Source organism: Hyperolius riggenbachi, chromosome 9 (assembly GCF_040937935.1).
Source record: "Hyperolius riggenbachi isolate aHypRig1 chromosome 9, aHypRig1.pri, whole genome shotgun sequence".
In the NCBI taxonomy this organism is placed as follows: Eukaryota; Metazoa; Chordata; class Amphibia; order Anura; family Hyperoliidae; genus Hyperolius; species Hyperolius riggenbachi.
In genome coordinates this window covers 283,341,849-283,365,971 of record NC_090654.1, presented here as the reverse complement: position 1 = coordinate 283,365,971, position 24,123 = coordinate 283,341,849, and the positions used below count along the sequence as shown (strand labels likewise).

At 45.2% G+C, this 24,123-nt stretch overlaps 1 protein-coding gene across 3 annotated transcripts in view; it reads right to left on the bottom strand.

The window, feature by feature from the left end:
• DLK1 (delta like non-canonical Notch ligand 1) overlaps positions 1-24,123 on the bottom strand; it is a 71,197-nt gene that overhangs the window by 16,890 nt on the left and 30,184 nt on the right. For all 3 annotated transcript variants that reach the window (XM_068254707.1, XM_068254706.1, XM_068254705.1), the window contains exons 3-4: positions 15,613-15,673; positions 11,196-11,326 (exon numbers count right to left, since the gene is read on the bottom strand). In XM_068254707.1, the coding sequence (XP_068110808.1) occupies positions 11,196-11,326; positions 15,613-15,673 (192 nt within the window). The remainder of the gene's footprint in view (positions 1-11,195; positions 11,327-15,612; positions 15,674-24,123) is intronic.

The following is a 24,123-nucleotide window of genomic DNA, read 5'->3' as shown; positions in this document are numbered from 1 at the left end:
TGCAGATGAATGTCCACTAAACAAGGTGTGTATAAGATCTGCAGATATCATAGACTATGAATGCATTTTGCAGGAACAAATATTTTGCAGATACTGATCTGTTGCATGTGTACAGCATCTTTGTGTTCAGCATCTTGCAAAGATTTTTATCTAATGGGGAGTTCAGCTCAATAGAATAGACTGTGTAGAGTATGGCTCTCATACTGCATGGAAGGGGTAAGATTTCTGTCTGATGGGGAGTGCAGCTCCATAGAATAGACTGTGTAGGTGTGGCTCTCATACTACATAGAAGGGGGTAAGATTTCTGTCTGATGGGGAGTGCAGCTCCATAGAATAGACTGTGTAGAGTATGGCTCTCATACTGCATGGAAGGGGTAAGATTTCTGTCTGATGGGGAGTGCAGCTCCATAGAATAGACTGTGTAGGTGTGGCTCTCATACTGCATGGAAGGGGTGAGATTTCTGTCTGATGGGGAGTGCAGCTCCATAGAATAGACTGTGTAGGTATGGCTCTCATACTACATGGAAGGGGGTAAGATTTCTGTCTGATGGGGAGTGCAGCTCCATAGAATAGACTGTGTAGAGTATGGCTCTCATACTACATGGAAGGGGGTAAGATTTCTGTCTGATGGGGAGTGCAGCTCCATAGAATAGACTGTGTAGGTGTGGCTCTCATACTACATGGAAGGGGGTAAGATTTCTGTCTGATGGGGAGTGCAGCTCCATAGAATAGACTGTGTAGAGTATGGCTCTCATACTACATGGAAGGGGGTAAGATCTCTGTCTGATGGGGAGTTCAGCTCAATAGAATAGACTGTGTAGGTGTGGCTCTCATACTACATGGAAGGGGGTAAGATTTCTGTCTGATGGGGAGTGCAGCTCCATAGAATAGACTGTGTAGAGTATGGCTCTCATACTACATGGAAGGGGGTAAGATCTCTGTCTGATGGGGAGTTCAGCTCAATAGAATAGACTGTGTAGAGTATGGCTCTCATACTACATGGAAGGGGGTAAAATTGGTCTGTGATCTTTCATTTTCCAAAGACTTTTATCTCAAGTGTGTACTTAGCTTTAGCCTCAAGCCTCATACACATGTGTGAGATGTCGCCTAGCAGGGATCGGTGTAACTTTGCAGGACCGAGTCTGTACAGATGCTGTAGGCTAGCAACATGTTCTGTAGGTATGATTGTTACTGGTCCTCCCTAACGACAGTTCCTGGATTGAATTTGCCTACTACTATTTCTCTTTCTTGTCGAGTGGAAATTCAGACAGTTCTAACAACATTTTCCTCTAAATTCCTTTAAAGGACACCCGAGGTGAAAACAAACGAATGAGATAAACTAAACATCTATCCTCCTTTTTCTAAAAATGACTTTTTTAGATATTTTATATTTAAATCTGCTTTTTAAGGTTTTTTTTACTGTTTCGTGGCCTCTTCTCAAAGACACACTCATTGAAGTATGCCAGAGCTAAAATCTATGAACTATTGACTATTTTTATCTTTTTCCTGCTCTCAGAAGCCATTTACTGCCAGGGAAGTGTTTTATGGCTGCAATTCCCTATCAGTGAGGAGTTTGCTATAGTCCGACCCGGTCCCGACCCAGGCAGAAACTGTGACTTGCATACCTTATTTTTAACTCTTTCAGGTAGAAAAACACACATCATAGTTATTTGTGTGCTAGGCACTGTACATACACATGTCTATTTCATCATATCACGTCACCTCGGGTGTCCTTTAAAGCAGCAGGGATAGCCATACTATCCCAGGGAAAAAGAAAAAACATATTTAAATAGATAAATACTTGTTCTAATGATATAACATGTATTGTACTGATTTCAGGTACATTCTATATAGTAAAGAAAGAGAAAACTTCTTCTTTACTGACTCTTTCTGAAAAGAGCCATGGATAGAGGACAGCAGAAATGGATTAAGATGACATGCAGCCCTAGGCAAAATAGCAGTTTTTGCCCACCGCTTATGGTCACCTGTTTTTTTTTGTTAGATTTGGTGGGGGCTAGCCTCTTCCAGGCCCCTAGTCTCCCTCCAAGCCCTAGGAAGTAGCTTAGGTTTGCCTTGTGAATGATCCAGCTCTGACAAACAGACACCAGTCAGGAAGGGGTTACAGGCAGCCATCTGTTGCCGAAATGCAATTCTCCAAAATGGAAGCCTGCTGCATCAATTGTTAATGTGCCAAATGCACATTATGCCTCCTGGATAACCCAACGGAGCTCCCATAATGCCTTCATATAAAATGTATGCTTTAAATGGCCTTTTAAGAAAAGACGCAAAGGTCCGTCAGGCGAATTAATCCGCGAGACCGACGCTGCTCTCTTTTGCTTGAGTTGCTTTAAACAGAACCAGAAAAAACCAAAGCCCGTGAAATAAGTCCAATCTGAAACTTATATAAAAGGCTTATGTAAGGGTGCATACACACATGCAATTTTAATTGGCCAATCACTGATCAATCTTACCCCTTCCATGTAGGAATACTATGAGCAGATTAGGTAGGTGACCTTTCACACTACATGCAAGTGGTATAATTGGCCAGTTATTAGCCAATTGAAATTGGATTTGTTTAAGGGCTTATTCACTTGTGCCTCCCTCCAACCGTGGAGCCCGTGACTCTGGCTATATTTACACAGTTCCAATATCTCTGTTATCCATCACATAATGCAGTGTTTGTGTTAAGGTGCCTATTAACCTCTTGAGGACCACAAGCTTACATCCCCCTAGTGACCAGGCCATGTTTTACAAGTTAGGCCACTGCAGCTATTTAGGTGTCACCAGAAAGAGGAGAAAGAGAGCTTTAAAATGATATCCATCTTTCCATAGTTACATTGTATTACACAGGGCGACTGTTTCCTAAAGTCAGCAGCTCCATTCTGCTGAATGGAGCTGCTGACACTGGGGAAAGTGTCGCCCTGTGTAATACAAGTAACTATGGAAAGATGGATATCATTTTAAAGCTCTCTTTCTCCTCTTTCTGGTGACACCTAAATAGTCACCCTACACCTTTTAGTTTTCTCTATTTTCGCGATTGAAACTCATGGCAATTTCCATCGCGAAAATAGCGAAAACTAAAAGGCGTAGGGCGGCGGTTTATATATCATTGGAAAGAGGAGAAAGAGAGCTTTAAAATGATATGCATCTTTCCATAGTTTCTGCACTGCTCGGAGTCCCTTTAAGTCGGCGCTGCAGGGCCGTACTGCCCACCAACAGAACCTTCTGTTGAGTGGGCTGTGATCACTCCCAGGAAGTTTGTTTTTTAGTTTATTTTTTTGTAAATATTTTTTTGTTTGTTTTTATACATTTTGCCATTTTTTTTTAAATATTTTATTTGCTTCCCTCCCTCCCTCCTCCCATCAGCCAATCCCAGTGATCGGCTCTCATAGACATCAGCCTATGAGAGACGATTGTACTCTGTGCCTCCCAGGGGACAGCCGTGTCACATGGCTGTCCCCAGTACAGCGCTGCTGTAGAACACTGTAAATAGATAGCGGTTTCGCCATCCAACAGTCTCCTAGCGGCGATCGCCGCTGGGAGACTGATGACGGAGCGGAGTTCTGTCATTCAAGCGAAGATGCGCGCACAATCTCCTGCAAAACCCCACCCCAGGACTTGACACCAATTGGTCTTAAGCGGTCCTGTGGTTGCCGGCGCGTTCACGCCCGTCGGCATGATGGGGTTGTTTAGTGGTTAATGGTACCATTTTTTTTCATCAGACGCAATCTTTCGACACACTTTTTACAATTGAAAGTAATCGGAAGGTAATTCTCAATGGTGAAATCCAATTTTCGAATTGACAGAACATTCAGTTCCAATTGACACCAGAATTGTTTCACATCGATTTTTTTTTTTTTTTCCAATCACTGCTCTGTTTTCTGTACAATTTGATTGTAAATATTGTCAAAAGATTCCATCTGATGAAAAGATAGTACCGTTGATTGGCATTTTAAGAAATATGCCATGAAATGCCATTTAAAGGATACCTTAGCCCTTAATTCTGTAATTGACGCCATGTGTGTGTGTGTGTGTGTGGAGAGGTGCGCATAGGCTAACCGCACCTCCTGTGACCCGGGGTCGTATACCTATGAAATCGCCGCTGGAATACTTGGGTGCAGGATACAGCCGGTATGGCTAACCCTGCTACTGCATAAGTCCCAGCCATTAATTACTACTCCCCCTCCAGGTCCACGTGGATGGTGGGGAATGATGTAATTCAGCTTCAAGCTATTGCCCAATTACAGTGTATTAAAAGTAACTTCAGATCCGTCTTCTGACGGCGCCGAAGCTACTCACTGTGCGCGCAATAGTTCATATTACGGTCTATGGTGGCACCGGCTGCAGCCAAATCTCCTGCGCAGTTACTACAGCCCTCGACTGGCGCTGCCTTCGTTCATCTCGAAAAGGTCCGGGCTACGGGAGGTACGGTAAGCCTGTGCGCACCTCCCCACACACACGCACACACGTGGCGTCAATTACAGAATTAAGATCTGCGATACAACTTGCAACTGAGTTATCATTGCCCTGCTTTGTCCTGATTCTGCCCTCCAGAGGCAAAAGATAGAACTGCAGAACTGTAAAGGGCAATGGTGACTCCTTGTGAAGCCGTGTAATAATTCTGTGCTCTTTAGAAGATAATGCAGTTTTCTAGTAAACCTGAGATGTTGCAAACAAAATGATTTATACTTACCTGGGGCTTCCTCAAGCTTATTATCTCCCTCCATGTCAATCCGGTTCTGCAGATGTTCCGGCCGTGCGCCCTCACCCCCTCTGATTGCGCTCCCATTGCTGGAAGCATTCTGCGTACGCGCAGTTACAGTCCCCACGAATTGTGGCTTGAGATAAATGTTCAGTTTCTGAAGCGGTAACCCCGAGGCACTCTCTGATTCCACCCAACTTCAACTTGCCCTACATTGCGCACTCTGCATGCAGATGGGGGCGCTCTCTGATGACTATTCTGGGAAAAGAGGGGCTCCCTGATTGCCTATATTGGGGGAGGGGGCCTCTGGCTATCTATACTGGGGGGGGGAACTCTCGAGCTACCTATAATGGAGAGGGGCACTCTCTAGCTACCTGTACTGGAAGGGCATTTTATGACAACCTACACTGGGGGCTTCTGTGGCCGGATCAGATCATTTTGGCACAGCGTTGCGTCGATTATTACGAGAATTATGCTGAGCGGGGCTCAGTGACTAATAAGCGCTGCAGTGAATGCCAGGGCTCAAACTAGAAAAAAATAGGTAATTCATCTGCCGGCAATAGCTGGTGCACGAATAACATGTTCGTCATTGCTGCAGGCAAAACCAATTAACGTTGGCTAAGATCTTACTAATTAGTTGCAGGGCCAGTACTAGACTTTTTGCTTCCTCAGGCAAACTTGTGAGGATGTGCCCCCCCCCCCCCCGCAATTGGAATGATCACACTGCACCCGACAATTTGCACCACACGTTATAGCTGCAGTGAGCCGCCCCCAAAAAACACCCTCAGTATGGGTAGATAGCCAAGTATAGGTGCCCCAGTATAGGTTAGCTAGGTACAGTTGCACCCAGTATAAGTTAGCCAGGTACATTTGCCCCCAGTATAGGTTGACCATGCACTCTCTTCACTTCCTGTTTCTGCTTGGTGCTGCCCCAGACTTCTGCCGTCTGAGGAAGTCACCTCACTTGGCATCATGGGAGGACCGGGCCTGTTAAAATGGGATGAAGGTGGGCATAAAAGGTGCTTTGCTTAGGGAAAATATGGAAAAAAGTCAGACATAGGAATACACTCGTTATCTGATTATGAGACAAGCTGGATGCTCCACCTGCCCTCTAGTGGCCAGAAGCTGTATTGCAGTGGAGAAAGACCTTGACTATTGACGTAAATAGTAATTGGTGAGAGATTTGGTAAAGGTGTCTGGCGGTAATGAGACAGTTGCGTCTTTTTTCTTAGGCCAGATGCTGAGGTGTGAGGGTGGTGGCAGGCTAGAGAAAGATGTGACTCATTTCTTTATATATATAGCGGCAAGTCACAGATGTGCTAGCAAGGTGTCTAATGACGCTGCGCACACCTAATAGAGCTCGCACGGCTGATCCGCTCTCCTTTGTTGTTCAGCAGAGCGTCCTATCGCCAGGGATGAGCGAGGATTTTATGCTCGATCTCGCAGGGAATTGAGACATTCTCTTTCGCTGCGGATTTCTGCGATAATGGCGCATACTCGTGGGAAAAAAACAGTCTTTTAAAAAAAAACTTGTAGTTTTTGAGAAAATTGATTAGTTGTGATAGGAAAATTGTTTTCAAATGTGGTTCTGGTTAAATGATTTATAATGTATGCACTGTATATTCTGGCGTATAAGACTACTTTTTAACCCTTGAAAATCTTCTGAAAAGTTGAGGGTCATCTTATACGCTGAGTGTTATTGATGCCGGGTGATACGCCCTATCCTGTTACTGCTTCTCAGATCTCGCTGCTGAGGACTGTAGTGAAGCGGCGCAGGCGCACATGTGTGAGATCTGAGAGGCAGAGAAGGTGGTAAACAGGATACAAGGGTGAGCCAGACAGGGGAAAGAGGCATGTTTTATGGGCACAGCGCGATCTATTCTTCCATACCGCTCTGATACACAGGGAGACAAGGAGAGCTGACCAATCCACTTAGGGAGAGGGAGAGTTGACCAATCCAACCAGTCAATCCCCTGTATAGTGTTATATACTGGATACCACATACAGTACAGCACCAGCATCTGTTCATACATAGCAGCACCAGTATATGATGATTTTTTAAATTTTTATTTGGTGTGCGTTGGAAGAGAAGAAGTCTTATACGGCGAGTATATCCCAAACTCTATATTTAATCTAGAAAAGTTGGAAGGGTCGTCTTATACGCCGGAAAATATGGTACCTACGGTAGTTTGAATTTACATAAAGCAACAGAAACAGCAGTGAATTTCATGCCCGGGTTTTCCGGTGGTCAGTACGCAGCGCGGAATGACCAGAGTTGGATCATCCACAAGGTAACCCTAGGCAGCTGCCTAGGGCCTGGAGAGAGTCTAGGGGCCTGGTGGTGGATGCTGGACCCAGCCAAATCTTACTAAGAAAGTCAGGTGACTATAAAGTCAGGTGACCATAAAGTCAGGTGACGATAAGCGGCGTGAAAAACTGCTGTCTTGCCTAGGGCTCTATTTCATCTCAATCCTTTTCTGGGAATGACCACTTGGAAACCCAGTGGAAGTGGCAACGCTTTGGCCTGGGATTGATGTACAGCCCCAATATTGGATCCATTGAAAAAAATACTTATGATTTGCCCTGATAAAAGTAAAAAAAATTAAAAAACTATTACGTGGGGTTCCCCCTCTGAAGCTTCTGTTACCCCTGGTAACCCTATGCAGGCTGGGATAGCCAGAATGTGGAGCCTATACTGAGCCCGAGCTATACCAGCTTGCATGGTCCATGATATGGGGTGGACTCTGGAAGATAGGAGGGGCAAAGCCTCCCCCTCTCCCCCAGAGCCTTTGTCCATACTAATATTGCCTGTGTGTCCATGCTGCACTACTATGTCCTGCACTGCTGAATCTTCTTTGTGGGGAATAGGGAAGCCTAAAAAGATCAAAGGCGTAACAATAGACCCTGCAAGAGATGCAGCCACAGGGGGGCCCAGAAGCCACAGGGTCAAGGGTCACAGAGGCCCAGGGTCACAGCCACAAGAGTCCTGAGAGATTTACAACTAAGGGCAAGGAGATAAAAAAAACAGTTTATGCTCTCTGTGCAATTGTTCTAATGACTGTATCGGCTCAGCCACTGATAAGGAATATACAAAGTTTTGAAGACAAAGATTTATAGACAGTCCCTATTCAGTGTTCAGCAGAGTCTTTTGTACAATGCCCATCCCCCAACCTCTCTACCCCTCCCCAAGTGCCGTGTTCTGTATTGATGCTTGAGAAGTCTGGGCACGGAGAGAAAAAGCTTTCTATCCTCTTCACAATTGTTCTAATGACTGCATCTGCTCAGCCACTGATAACAAATCATACAACGTTTTGTAGACAGTCCCTATTTAGTGTGCAGCAAGCAGAGCCGGGACAAGGTCCTCCAGCACCCAAGGCTGAGACGCCAAAGTGCGCCCCTCCATCCCTCCACCCCAGCCGTCACACACTGATTGCAATTAGACTAAGAGGCACCCCAGGGCCCACAACACCTTAATATCTAGTTATCTGGCTTGCAAGCACTGCCATGTATCTCCTTTTCTTATTTCTTTCTGCTTCAAACACAATAAGGAATGACAGCTGAATGAATTGTGCACCCCCTCCTACACTGCGCCCTGAGGCTGGAGCCTCTCCAGCCTATGCCTCGGCCCGGCCCTGGCAGCAAGTTCTTCTGTCCAGCGCCCAGCCCCTATTCGGGAGGGGGCCCCATCCAAAGTTTTTTACAGGGGGGGCCAGTGATTTCTATTTACGCCCCTGAAAAAGATGCTGACTTTTCCGAGTTGATGTAAATTTGGTTGCAGCTTGTATGCAGAATGAAACTGGACCAATACTAAGGCCTCTTTCAGACAGCAGTGAATTCACCGCCTGTCAGCTGCTTTCCTGCACCAGCCAGGCACTTGCTAGCACTCAATACCGGCCCTGGAAAAATGACAGCCTCCAAATCCCTCTCATTACAGTTAACCTTTAAGGTTGCTGACAATTTTGGCATTTAAGCTCACAGCGTAGCTATTGATACAGCAATAACTTTTAATTATAAATGACTTATGCCATCATATTTATATACTACATCATTAAAGCGGATCCGAGAGGAAAAACTAACTATAACAAGTAACTTGTCTATATATCTTATCTAAAGTTTACACAGCAAATCTAGCTGCAAACAGCTTTAATAGAATATGATTATTTCTTCCTGTGATACAATGACAGCAGCCATGTTGTTTGTAAACATTACACAGAGGCAGGCTTACCTGCATCTTGAGCAAAAAAACTAATCCCTCCTCCCTCCTCCCCTCTGCCTCTGAAATCTCTGGCTAGTAACACCTCCCCCTCCTCCTGCCCAGACTGAGCTCCCATGAGCCCTTGCTACTGTCTGAAAGTGCCTTGGCTCTCTGAAAACCTGTGGGTGTGGCTTGTTTAGTTTATAGGGAATTAGAGTATTAAAGCAAAAACAAACAAGTATTTGGCTTAAAGAGACACTGAAGGGAAAAAAAAATATATGATATAATGAATTGGTTGTGTACTATGAATAATTACTAGAAGATTAGCAGCAAAGAAAATATTCTCATATTTTTATTTTCAGGTATATAGTGTTTTTTCTAACTTTGCATCATTCTATAATATGTGCAGATTACACAACACTCAGCATTCAAAATGAGTCTTTCAGAGCAGTCTGTGAAGTAATGACCTCTCCTCTGCCAGAGGAAAAGTAAACAGTTCAATTACAGCTGAGATAATAAAAGTCAGATAACAGCCCTCTCCACGACTAAGTTAGTCGGAGAGCTTAATAGCTTTTTTGCATAGAGATAACAACTGGAGTTTCTCAACTCTTCCTGTACTGGAAAAAATTAGACTGATGTATCTGATCTTTTTTATTTCTTAGCTGTACTACACATACAAATCATAATATCATCATTTTTTTTCGCTTAAGTGTGTCTTTAAGGAATGCCCTATAAACTATAGGAAAGGAACACAATTATGCAATGAGTAAAAGTTCATCTCGGATCCACTTTAACTATTAAATATGTTCATGAGCATAAACCAGCAACAGGGGGCGTGTGAGCATGCATGAGCATACAGTGGCTTTTACTGCAGAATGTGAATCTTGTGGAATCTACAGGAGGACTAATAAGCATGTGAGACTTACATCCTACAATCCTAAGTGGTTAATCAACATCAACATTAGCTAGTCAGGGAGAGTTGGGGAGGTGCACTAGCCAGTCTCTCCCTTTGAGTGGAGATCACCTGATGCTGATCACCTCCTCCCTCTGCTGGTAAGAGGTTAACTCTTTGTGGACAGCACTACAGCTCGGCAGAGTTTTACCTCCCTGTCCCTGCTCAGAAAGATGAAATGCTTTACTAGGAGGGTGGGAACTATAAAGTAACTCCTGAGAGCTGTAGTGCCGACCACAAAGAGTTAAAGAGAAACTGTAACCAAGAAATGAGCTTCATCTTAGTCAGTAGCTGGTACCCCCTTTCCCATGAGAGATCTTTTCCTTTTCATAAACGGATCATCGAGGGGCTCTGTATGGCTGATATTGTGGTGAAAACCCTCCCACAGTGTGATGTCAGGACCATGGTTCTGACATCACACTGTGGGAGCCTTGCTGCATTGTGGGAAGTGACAGCTGTTACAGCTGTTTCTAACTGCCAAAAAAGCAAGCTGCATCTCTGCATCTCACTGACATCACCTGCCAGCAGTAAAAATGTCACCATGTGGTACATATCAGAATGTAAATTAGGGACAGGAAAGATTATACAACGGGCAAACACTGACTAAATCATTTATACATAATTATTGTAAAAAATGAAGCACTTTCTATTACATTATTTTCACTGGAGTTCCTCTTTAAGCTCTCAGCAGTAGAGGGAGGGGATAGGTAGTCAGGTGACCTGCTCTGTTGTGAAGAGTGAGTGCTCCTGTCTAGCTGGGGAACACCCACTGTCCTTGCAGTGGACCCTGTGTCACATGACTGACTTTCCCAAAGAAACATGGAATTGTTTCATGGTATAGGCACTGGAACTGTTAATTATTATTATTATTATTATTTAGTACTTAAATAGCGAGAGTGCTAACCACTATTCCACCATACATCAGTTGGCTTTGATGTAGCCATGGACGGATTTGAGGCAGGGCAACAAAGGCCACTGTCTTGGGCAGCAAGAAGCATGGGGCTGGCACACTAAGGCAGTTAAACTGACAAACATGTAAACCACAGCAGTCCCAAACCCAATGCACGGCCGTCCTGCTTCCACAGGGGAAAGCAGTAGAGCACCCCCCAAGCACAGTATGGGGGAATCACAGGAGCAGGGAAGTACACAGGAAGAGGGGGGGGGGGGTGAAAAAGAGGAGAGCACAGGACCAGGGGAACATACGGGACGGGGGCACACACAGCACACAGGACGACTGGTGCACAGTACAGGGAGGTTTAAGGGGGGAAGGTGGGGTTGGTGGCAGTGGGTCTTGTGCAGTAAAATCTCCACATCCGGGCCTGGATGTAGCTAGATTTGCTACTAACCGATGTTGCAGTGGCTGCCGATCCAGCCGTCCTCACAGACGCACTGCCAGGGCTTGTTGCAGCTGCCGTGGAGACAGCCAGGAAACGGGACACACTGGTCGCAAAACTGTCCCCTCCAACCAGGACGGCATCTGGAGAAACAATAAATAAGAAGTAGATGATGCGCTAAGTGACTTCTCTGCTAGACTCTTGCTTGGTAAATCCCTGTGTCAATAATATATTACAGCCTCTGTGTAGCTGGTAAAGCTCTCTCTATATCAGGTGCTTTCCCACTCGCTTACCTAGCAGTGTGTGCTGAATATCCTATGTAATGCTGAGATGAGAGACCACCTTGGAGTCTTAAAGTGTAACTGTCGGGCATAAAATCAAAAATCAATTCTTTATTTATATCTGGTAAACAAGTAATACGGATGCTAATCGGGCAATCCAAAAGTTAAAAAAATCTCTATTACTTTTCTTGTTTATAAATGATCATTCCCCAGTTTACCTGACTCTTATTTGGTACGTTGCCGCACAAAGGAAGTTGCAGGGCATGCTGGGTTGTCTTTTGTTGTCTTCTTCTGTACATTAGTTAAGTCTGAGGGGAAATAAAGAAGCAAAAAAAAGACAACCCAGCATGCCCTGCAACTTCCTTTGTGCGGCAACGTACCAAATAAGAGTCATGTAAACTGGGGAATGATCATTTATAAACAAGAAAAGTAATAGAGATTTTAACTTTTGGATTGCCTGATTAGCATCCGTATTACTTGTTTACCAGATAAAAATAAAGAATCGATTTTTGATTGTATGCCCGACAGTTACACTTTAACCACTTCAACCACAAGGGCAGCGTCATAACTAAAAATCTCTGAGCCCTCCCCCCCCCCCCCCCCCCCCCCCCACGATCGCTTTCTTCACAGGTAATCTGAGAACCAATGTTATTCAATTGGCTAGTGCACACTTGAATGTGTTTTCCCCATGCAGATAAAACAGACAGCAGTGAACTGAAGCACTGCATGCATTAATTACATTAGCTTCTGTGAAAAAAACGTGCATGTTTTCACACATACAGACACACACTGTGCGCAGCGAAAGCATACAGAAAACCGACAGACAAGTGTGCTCCCAGCTACAGCTTATTACACTCACTCTGTCCATCTCTGATGGAGCAGAACAGGCTCTGCAGCCTTCTCCAGCATCACTTCAGTACACAGTGCTTGGGGAGGGGAGAGAGGCTGGGGGCTGGGCGCTATACACAAGAGCCTGCTGCACACTGAATAGGAGCTGTCTACAAATCTTTGTATGATTCCTTATCAGTGGCTGAGCAGATGCAAACATTAGAACAATTGTGCAGAGAGCAGAAAGTTTTTTTCTCGCCGTGCCCTTCGTTGTCAGTGTCTCAGAACAGGGAAAATAAACTTCTCCCCCCACTGGGCCCCCTGCAGCTTCTGGGCCCCTCGGCAGCTGCACCCCTTGCAGTGTCTATTGTTACACCCCAGGGCAATTTTCACCCGTCAGCGCTCCTCCCTCTTATTCGGCAATAACTGTATTACTACGAATCACAACAAAAATGATCTATACCTTGTTTTTTTCCGCCTCCAATTAGGCTTTCTTTGGGTAGTACATTTTGCTAAGAATTATTTTATTCTAAATGCACTTTAATGGGAATAAAACAAAAAAAAGGAAAACAAAAAAACATTATTTCTCATTTTTCAGCCATTATAGTTTTAAAATAAAACATGCTACCATAATAAAACCCCTGTATCGTATTTGCCCATTTGTCCTGTTTATTACACAGTTTAAATTATGTCCCTATCACAATGTATGGCGACAATATTTTATTCGGAAATACTGTATAGATGTAATTTTTTTTTCTGTCTGTTCCATAATTACAAGCCTATACATAGTAAAATAACAGTAATATACCCTCATGACATACATATAAAAAAAGAGTCCCTAAGGCAACTATTTATAATTGGTTAGGGGAACATTTGTTCCCCTTCTCCAATCGCGGATCTCCATATCTCGGCGGGTACGAGCGGCGGGCCAACGTGCGTGCAGGGCGGTGGCGGCGAGCAACGCAATAAAACGGTTTTCAGCCATTAACATGCTCCAGCAGCCTACAGTGGCAGCAGATTGGAACGAAGGGACCATGAGAAGAACAGGAAGGCCCTATAGGACCCAGAGCCTTCCCTCTTCTTAGGTAAGTATCTGTCTTTTTTATTATTATTATTTACATTGGCTTTAAAAAAAACAAATGTAGATAAAGTCAGTAAATAAAAGTTATTAAGAAGGACAGAGGATCAGCTGAACCAAAGGAATAGGTGAGACTGATGAAACCTTTTTTCCCCACCACATAAATCAACCTCTTCCTACCTGTAAAGGATGGTTTCTCCCTGTACACTGTAAATCGGCCGTTATGGTTTTCTAACTGCCGCAAGCTAGATATGCCATCCGCAGGGAAGGACCCCGCACATAGCTGCAGGCAGCCGCACTGTCAGCAGAGCCCAGTGCGCAGGTGCGTCATTGCTGTAGCAACTAGTCTTCAGCATCTCGGCGTTGACTATACTTTGCGAGTCTCTGGCATTGAGTTAAATAGCTGCACGGAGTAGTCTTTTTCTAGTTACACCTCTGCTGGGAGGGCCCGCATGATTTATACAGTAGGTACACTTCTGCTGGGAGAGGTCCCATGACTTCTAGCTACATCCCTGCTGGGAGGTGCCCCATGATTTATAGTTACACCCCTTCTGGGAGGGGCATTATGATTTATAGTTACACCCCTTCTGGGAGGGGCCCCATGATTTATAGATACACCCCTTCTAGAAGGAGCCCCATGATTTATAGTTACACCCCTGCTGGGAGGGATCCCATGATTTATAGTTACCTCCCTTTTAGGAGGGGCTCCATGATTTATAGTTACCTCCCTTTTAGGAGGGGCCCAATGATTTATAGTTACCTCCCTTTTAGGAGGGGCCCAATGATTTATAGTTACCTCCCTTTTAGGAGGGGCCCCATGATTTTTAATTACACCCCTGCTGAGAGGGATCCCCTGATTTAACCATTTCTGCCGCCTGGATGTGATGCTCACGTCCAGGCGGCTGCTCTGCTGTGGTGCTGCGCTTTGGCGCACTCCCGCGCACGCCCCCGTGCTGTCCACCGGTAGCCCTGGGAATCAGTGAACGGGAACATCGTTCCTGATCACCGATCCGTGTCCCCAGCAGTAAAACCGAAGCGCTCTTACTTGAGGCTTCAGTCTTTCTGCACGTAAAATTTTCTGCGTGCTCCTTGTGCTTCCGGTTAGCGAGGAGCACAAGGAGAAAATAAAAACTCAAGGTGGCCATCTTGTAGCCAAATAGTAAAACTACATCTACACATTTTTTTACAGTACAATTTACACATATAATAACATTACAAAATTAACTGTTTATTTCCCACACCAAAATATTACCCAAATAAAATTTTTAATGGAAAAAAAATTACAATAAAAAACAAAACAAAAACATAAATAGTTACCTAAGGGTCTGAACTTTTTAAATATGCATGTGAAGGGGGTATACTACAAACATTTTTTAAATTATAAGCTTGTAAATAGTGATGGATGCAAAACTGAAAAAATGCACTTTAATTTCCAAATAAAATATTGGTGCCATACATTGTGATAGGGACAAAATGTAAATGGTGTCATAACCGAGACAAACGGGCAAATAAAATACATAGATTTTAATTATGGTAGCGTGGATTATTGCTATAATGGACGAAAACTAAGAAATAATGATTTTTTTTCCATTTTTCTTATTAATCCTGTTAAAATACATTTATAAAAAAAATAATTCTTAGCAAAATGTATCACCCAAAGAAAGCCTAATTAGTGGCGGAAAAAACAAGATATAGATCAATAAATTGTGTTAAGAAGTGATAAAGTTATTAGCGAATGAACAGGAGGTGAAAATTGCTCTGATGCATACGGTGAAAAATCCCCGCGGGCTGAACACCCCTGCTAGGAGAGGTCCCATGACTTGTAGTTACATCGCGCCTGGGAGGGGCCCCATGATTTATAGTTACACCCCTTCTGGGAGGAGCAATTATGATTTATAGTTACACCCCTTCTGGGAGTGGTACCATGATTTATAGTTACACCCTTTCTGGGAGGAGCCCCATGATTTATAGTTACACCCCTGCTGGGAGGGGCCCCATGATTTTTAAGTGACACCCCGTCAGGGAGGGGCTCCATGATTTATAGTTACACCCCTACTAGGAGGAGCCCAATGATTTTAAGTTACACCCTTGCTGGGAGGAGCTCCATGATTTTTAATTACACCCCTGTTAGGAGGGGCCCTTTAATTCCTAGCCCCCTAGACTTACAGCATGCTGTACACAGAAACATATAATAAATGGTATCAAGATTCAGATATGTACTTGAATGTAGACATTCGCTCACCTGCATTCTCCGGGGCTTTCACAGAAGCCGTTGTCAGGGTGACAGCCAGGCCTGCAGGCACCTGCAACACACAGAACACCATCATTTGTACAGGACAGGGGAATGCAGCAATAAATGATCTCCGCCCTGCAGCACTAAATCCATCATCCCTTTAAAGAGACACTGAAGCGAAAAAAAAATATGATATAATGAATTGGTTGTGTACTATGAATAATTACTAGAAGATTAGCAGCAAAGAAAATATTCTCATACTTTTACTTTCAGGTATATAGTGTTTTTCTAACATTGCATCATTCTATAATATGTGCAGATTACACAACACTCAGCATTCAAAATGAGTCTTTCAGAGCAGTCTGTGAAGTAATGACCTCTCCTTGAGATAATAAAAGTCAGATAACAGCCCTCTCCAGGACTAACTTAGTCTGAGAGCTTAATAGCTTTTTTGCATAGAGATAACAACTGGAGTTTCTCAACTCTTCCTGTACTGGAAACAATTACACTGATGTATCTGATCTTAATGTTTTATTTCTTAGCTGTACTACACATACAAATCATAATATCATCATTTTTTTTTCGCTTCAGTGTCTCTTTAAACTTAGGTAAGTATTGCAACTTCAGAGGTCAGTGAGGTCAAGAGAAAGTGAGAGGCCTGAAACCCACTACAAAATGCTATCTCTAATCGCAATCGCTAGCGTTTTGTAAGAGAAGTTCGCACGCGATTTTATGAGCATTTTAGGGAGCGATTATAGAAAGTGTAATCAATTTGCCAGCGGTTGTGTAGCGATTAGCGTTTTAAAGTCTGATTGGTCCTTTCAATTATTTTTAATTTACCTACAGAGTACATTAATTTTAAAACGCTAGCAAAATCGCTCCGTGCAAGTTTTGCTGAGCGATTACGCCAGTGATTATATACTTTACATTGAAGCGCAAGCGCTAACAAAATGCTGCATGTCCTGCGTTTGCGATTTTGCTAATCGCAATCGCTTCTGTGGAGTTTGCACCATCCATTTACATTGGCAGAGCGTTTAGGGAAATTGCTAGCGATTTCTCACGCTCCCTAAACGCTCAAAAAATCGCTCTAGTGTGTTCCAGCCCTCAGAGCTAGGCAATGCTACTGTTATTGTTGTTGATATATATATAGCACCATCCTTATCAGTGGTACCGTACAAAGCAAGAGACACAAGTAGAGGGTTAGCACCGAGGTTGGTACACAAGTGATGTATTACAGTGCGGCTAATACTGTATTTATATGTAAAAAACATGCAATGATTTCAGAACACAGTAGGGGAGAGGACCCTGGAAGGTATGAGTGACTGAAGGGAGTGACCTAGGGGCGGGGCCGGGCCGAGGCATAGGCTGGAGAGGCTCCAGCCTCAGGGCGCAGTGGAGGAGGGGGCACAGAATTCATTCAGCTGTCATTCCTAATTGTGTATGAAGCAGAAAGAAATAAGAAAAGGGGATACATAGCAGTGACTGCAAGCCATATAACTAGATATTAAGGTGTTGAGGAGGTTGTGGGCCCTGTGGCGCCTCTTAGTGTAATAGCAATCAGTGTGTGACAGCTGAGGTGGGAGGGATGGGGGAGGGGCCTCTTAGTGTAATAGCAATCAGTGTGTGACAGCTGGGGTGGGAGGGATGGGGGAGGGGCCTCTTAGTCTAATAGCAATCAGTGTGTGACGGCTGGGGTGGGAGGGATGGGGAGGGGCCTCTTAGTGTAATAGCAATCAGTGTGTGACAGCTGGGGTGGGAGGGATGGAGGGGCGCACTTTGGTGTCTCAGCCTTGGGTGCTGGAGGACCTTGTCACGGCTCTGCCTAGGGGAATGAAGCAGGGCTGTTTCTGGCCATTGTGGCATCCAGGCAAGGCACCTTTTGTCTCCTCATCTTGTGATTAGGAAAATCGCAGCCCATATACATTTGTTTTGCTGGCATCAAAAACAAACTGTTGAATATAAAACCCTTCCTATAATTATATCGGGTGCATAGCAGCTTTGTAAAAACATTATCCTGTTTACGTACAGCCTGGGTCTTTACAGAATATTGTAAAATATAATATAAGGTCAGAATATTGTTCTGAAAATCCAGAAAAGTCGCAACAACAAGTTGCAAAATTCTGGACAGCATGAAGCAAAAGAGACCCTGAACAGAAGAAATAAATGGAATCTGAACTTAACTGGGGCTTCCTCCAGCCCTCCCATAGCCCACGAGGTCCCTCAGCGGCCTCTGGGTCCTCTCCATGGTCCAGCTGGCGGCTCTGTTAACTCGGCGACTTCGACTGAAGCCGGGCATGCATGGCCTGACCGCGCACCCGTGCATCACTGCGTCGGTCGCTGTAAGTGTCCAGTGCATGCGCAGTTCTTGAAAGACTGAACCGCGCATGCACAGGATGCTTATGTTGATGGGCGCTTATCAAAGACAGGTACACAGACGGGCCACACATGCACGACTTCGCCAAGTTGGAGCCGCCAGCGGGACCACGGAGGAGATGCCAAAGGGACCTCGCGGGCTACAGTGGGCTAGAGGAAGCCCCAGGTAAGTCTGGATTCCATTTATTTCTTCTTTTCATGGTCCCTTTAAGATTGCCAGAAGAAAAATCTAGAACCTCGGCTAGGAAGACGATATGACTATTACGGCATCAAGTGAAGAAGAATTAAGAAACCTCTTGATGAGGGTGAAAAAGGACAGTGATAAAGTTGGCCTAAGGGTCAACATTAAATAAACTAGGATTATGGTATCAGGACCCATCCCCGCCTGGCATACAGAGGGGAAGAAATGGAAGCAATATCAGATTTTGTGTTCTTGGGCTCAAAGATCACTGCAGACGGAAAATGCAGCCATGACATTAAAAGACCTTTCCTTCCAGGCAGTAACGTAATAACAAACTTGGACAATGTAATAAAAAGCAGAGATGTCACTTTGTCAAGAAAGGTTTGTATATAAGGATGCTCAACTCAGGATTCGGAAGAAATCCGGATAGTTGTTATCCGGATTTAATCCGGTTAAATGAAATCACCTGAGTGGGGTGGGGGGGTTTAATCTTACCCATCTGACGTCTTCTTAGGTCCGTCCCTCGGGGCCTCCGGCGATGCGGTCCAAGCGGCGGTCACGTGACTACAAACACTTCCAACCCGGAAGGAGGAAATGTTTGTAATCACATGACCGCTGCTTGGACCGCATCATGGGAGGCGCCGAGGGACGGACCTAAGAAGACGTCAGATGGGTAAGATAACCCTGCCCCCCCCCCCACCGCCCACTCCGCACAGGTGATTTGATTTAATCGGATGAAATACGGATAATAACTATCTGGATTTCATCCGAATCCAGAGTTGAGCATCCCTGTTTGTATAGTCGAAGCCATGGTTTTTTAAGTAGTAATGTATGGGTGTGAGAGTACTGAGGACCATAAGGATGAGCGCTGAAGAACAGAGGTGGTGGTGGGACGGTGCGCCGGTGGACAGTTCTCAGCGAATATCAGCTGTTCACGCCTGCATTGGATGGCGATCACATGGTGGTTCGCCCGAACTCAAACTTTTACGAAAGTTCAAGTTCGGTGTTCGCGAACCTCAAAATTTCATGATCATGACATCTCTGCTGAAGAATTGACACCTTCAAATTGTGGTGCTGAAGACGACTTCTGAGAGTTCCTTGGACTGCAATAAAATCCAATCAGTTAATCCTTAAATAAATTAACCCTGTTTATTGGAAACTGAAGCACTTTGGACACATAATCAGAAGGCAGGGCTCTTTGGAGAAGACCCTGATGCTGGCAAAGATTGAGGGTAAAAGGAGGAGGGGATGGCAGAGAATGAGATGGCCAGATAGTATCATGGAGGCAACAAACAAGAGCTTGGAGAAGCTCCGAGAGGCATTAGAGGAAAGAGGGGCCTGGCGTGCCATGGGGTGGTCCATGGGGGTGGCAGAGAGTCATGAACAACTACGGAAATCCAGAATTTGACACTGGGGGGCAAGGGGGCCTATGAGGTGTACCTTGTATGCGCATAATATTGTGGAGAGATTATGATCATAGGCCTGCTTCAAGTTGGGGTTTGTGTAGGTTGAACTTGATGAGTTTTTGAGCTATGTCAAGTGGGTAACCAGAAATCATGGCCCACCCCAGAAAAAAAATGTCACCCCCCCTGCCAACACTCATATCCTATCCTTATTTCCCCCTGGTTACCTGCAATGTCTGGGGGTTCATCAGACTAGCCTCATATAACAAATGTGGTCATCATCATCCCCCTATCGTAAGAAGCGTAGCCACAACACTTGATCTGTAGGATGTACTCCTGTATCCGAGGGACGAAGGATGAGTTATTAAAGGGTACCTGTAAGAAAATATAGTGCCCCAACGCGGTGCTCACCTCAATAGAGGGAAGCTTCCAATGTCCCCCTCCACCGGGCCATTCCAGTTCTGTGCCCTCCTCCAAAAGATGGCTTGGGCATGCCCAGTGGCACGGACCTGATCAGGCTTGGCCCTTTCTGTTGGAGTCTGAGCGGGTCCATACTACTACGCAGGCACAGTGTTTCTGTGCTTTGGGGTCTCAGTTCTGGCACAGCCTGATGGAGGAGGATGGGGGAAGCCCTTGGAGGATCCATAGTATAGGCTTCCCTCTCCCAAGGCAAGTATCTGACTTTTAAGCACCCCCCATCCTCCTTCAACCCCAAGGAAAAAAGAAGCGTGTGCAACCTCTGTCCCTGCTGTTGCGCTGATCTGAGGTCTGTTACTATGCTGGAAAGGGGGGGGGGGGCAGGGAGGCTCAGGCAGCGGCACTGGGAGGGAAGGCAGACAGCGATGGCATGGTGTCACATGGTGCAGTGGCGCCCATGGCACGAGTCATGCCTGCACCCCTTTAGATACACCGCTGCACACACACAAACAGCTTAGTGTCCCTCTTGCGCCTGCTATAGTGACATCCCTGACCTTTACTCTTTCTCTAAAACGTGTTTTTGTTCAAAAAAAGTAGTAATATTGATTAATATTGATTAAAGCTCTATGCTGGCAGCTCACATACTGTGGCTTGGTATACTGTGATATACGAGTCCTTCTGCATAGCCCACGGCCTCACCTTGTACAGCCTGACCTCACTATCAGGTCATAAATTACACCAAGTACCCAATTATCAAACCGCCTCCTCTCTATCTAATGGAATAATGTGCTGTTCCTTTCTGCTCGGCCGAAACTGAAGGGGCGTCCATTATATTAAACCATTTCAACTATCATCACCCTCTCCAGACAGTTCAGTCTCCAGAACATCTCCCCCACAGCCACGGCAAATAATGGCCCGATCAGCACCGGAGAAATGAAATGACAGCGGCCCTGAACTCTCTGCCCTAAAAGAACAGCATCAAAACCTTTAAACAAGAAACATTTCTTTGTTACAGCTTACTGAACTCATGCAATAAATCTGCAGTCTACTTCCTGCTTTCACGGAAGTAGACATAGGGCTCGATTCACAAAGCGGTGCTAACCCAGTTACAGACTTTAGGCATGATAACCATTGCACCACGCTGGTGAAAAGCCAGTTTAGGTGTGATAAGTTTAGGCGTGATAAGTTTAGACAGGGTTAGATCGCGCTCAAAGTCCCGCACGCAAAGCAGCGCCATTAAACTCTATGTGAAGTGCACCAGACTTTGCTAGCGCCAAACTTTTGATCAGCTGTGCACTGCGGTGCTAACACAGTTGGGGCCATATCCTATTCAAGGTGATAAGTAGCTTGCAGATGCGAGCTACTTATCACCTTGCCATCGCGCGAGGATTACCGGCAAATCCTATTGCCCATATCCTTCGCGCGATGGCTGATCGTTAGAGAGCATTACTCAGCGATGCTCCCTTTAACCGAGCGATGGGGAGTGAGGTTTACGCTGTGGTGCTGTCCATCAGCACCACGGCCTCACTCCCCACACATGCGCACTCGCCCGCCGAACATCGCCGACATCTTCCGCCGCAGCATCTGGGGGTCTCCTTTAATAAGGAGACCCCCAGAGCTCCCCGTCGGGTCGCCGCACAGTTTAGAAGCCCCCGCGCAGCTCTGCCGGGCTCCCCTCTCATACGTACCGCCGCCGATCACCCGCCGCCTCTCGCCGCAAAATCCGTCACGTAATTACAGTGTATCTAACACTGTAATTACTGTGCGCATAGAAGGAGCCCGGGCAAAGCATCTTTGAATCTGCAGCCGGGCTCCCCATTTGTCCGCTGTCTGAGCCATTTTATTGGTTCAGACAGCAGACCAATGGGGAGCCCGGCTGCAGATTCAAAGATGCTTTGCCCGGGCTCCTTCTATGCGCACAGTAATTACAGTGTTAGATACACTGTAATTACGTGACGGATTTTGCGGCGAGAGGCGGCGGGTGATCGGCGGCGGTACGTATGAGAGGGGAGCCCGGCAGAGCTGCGCGGGGGCTTCTAAACTGTGCGGCGACCCGACGGGGAGCTCTGGGGGTCTCCTTATTAAAGGAGACCCCCAGATGCTGCGGCGACGACGTGCGTTAGCTAGTTTAGACCTGCTTTTTGCAGGTCTAAGCTAACGCTCATGTCTGCCGGGAAGCATCGCTTCCCGGAGACATGATAAGGGTAATTGGATTCTGTGTTAAGAACTCGCTGGGCGATTATATCGCCCAAGCGAGTTCTTTTCCGCCTGGGGGGGTCTAAAGTTTAATTAGATTAGGCGATGCCCCCATCGCCTAAGTTAAGAACTCGCCAGTGCTTAGCGCTGGCGAGTTCAGCAATAGAATATGGCCCTTGGTGCTTAAACTTATCACGCCTAAACTTATCACACCTAAACTTATCACACCTAAACTTATCATGCCTAAACTTATCACACCTAAACTTATCATGCCTAAACTTATCACACCTAGGGCTCGATTCACCAAGCGGTGCTAACCCAGTTATCACGCCTAAAGGACTTTAGGCGTGATGACCTCTTCACCACTGAGTTAGCACCGTTTTTGCCTGCACTTCGCGCGAAGTTATCGCGCGCAAAGTTTTGCGCGCGCACCCGCACAGGCGCGCGCGCAAAGTCCCATAGGGTTTAATGGGCGCATCGCGCGAAGTGCGGGGCGCTTCGCGCGCACGCACGCGGGAGCGCGCGCAAAACTTTACGCGCGGAAACTTCGCGCGAAGCCCTTCTTATCATGCCTAAAGTGACTTTAGGCGTGAAGAGGGCCTTTTCACCACGGTGCTAACACTTTGCACCGCTTGGTGAATCGAGCCCCTAAACTGGCTTTTCACCAGCATGGTGCAATGGTTATCATGCCTAAAGTCTCTAACTGGGTTAGCACCGCTTTGTGAATCGAGCCCATAGAGTTAACATCCTGTGTTTACAAATTAGCTGCTCTGCTGAGACAGCCAGCTGACACAGCTAAGAGATCAAATGACAGTTGTGATTAGTCACAGATGAGGGGGGATTAGGTTAATACTAAATACATACAGGGTGCATTTCTCTCTGTTTTCCTTCTGTCCTGTTCAAGAGTTCAGGTCCACTTTAAAGGAGCTCCCGCTTCTAAAGCATTTCCAATAGATTTCTGCAATCGTCCTAACGCTAAAGCCCAACCCGCGCCAAGTGTATGTGTGACCGGCCGCTCTGTGCCCATTTGCACCGTTGAAGGTCCACCTTTCCACCAAAGCAAATCCTGGCCTCTTCAGGTGTCCAGCATCGGCGTGAGCACCTGCGCGTTGTGACACCGGCGCATGTAGCGGTGTCACTCACTATATGCGCTGGTGTCATGTGCCGATGCTGTCGATTGAATCCTTGCAACCAAGATTTTCTAGAATTACATATCGATCCTTTTGATCAATTCTGGCCGGAAATTGCCGGCATCTCCTCTAGTGATGATTCGTAATCAGTTAATTACGATGACGCAAATTTTCACGTAAATTTTTGCAATCTTGCCTATACGGAATTACGATTCATACATTTGATTTCATATAGTCACTTGTAATTTCGCATAAAATTTTCTCGTAATTTCATGCCGACTTTGCCAGTGAATAAAAGCCCCTATACATGTTGTTGACACCAAAATTGCTACATATATTAAGTAGAATTGTGGTGGGTACAAGTGAAAAAAACTATTTTCCAAAAAGACCTTAGTAGTTTTTGAGAAAACTGATTTTATAAATGCAAAGAAAAAATGGTTTATAAACTCTGAAAAATGACAATTTAAAAAACATTTTTCTTTGCATTTGTAAAATCGATTTTCTTAAAAACTACAGTCTTTTTGAAAAATTCTTTTTTTGACTTATACCCACTATTCTGCTTAACATATGTAGCAATTTTGGTAGCAATAGCATGTATGTGGGCTTTGCTTTTGACCACTAAAATCAGCACAAAATTATGCAAAATTTCAAGAAAATTATGTGAAAAATTACGCGAAATTCTGAAATATTACTATTACATACGAAATTAATTACGATTTTCCCCGAAATTTGGCATTTGTTTTATGATTACGATGCGTTATTGCAAATTTTTATGCCAAATTTTGCATATGCGAAATTTGGGCCCACCACTGATCTCCTC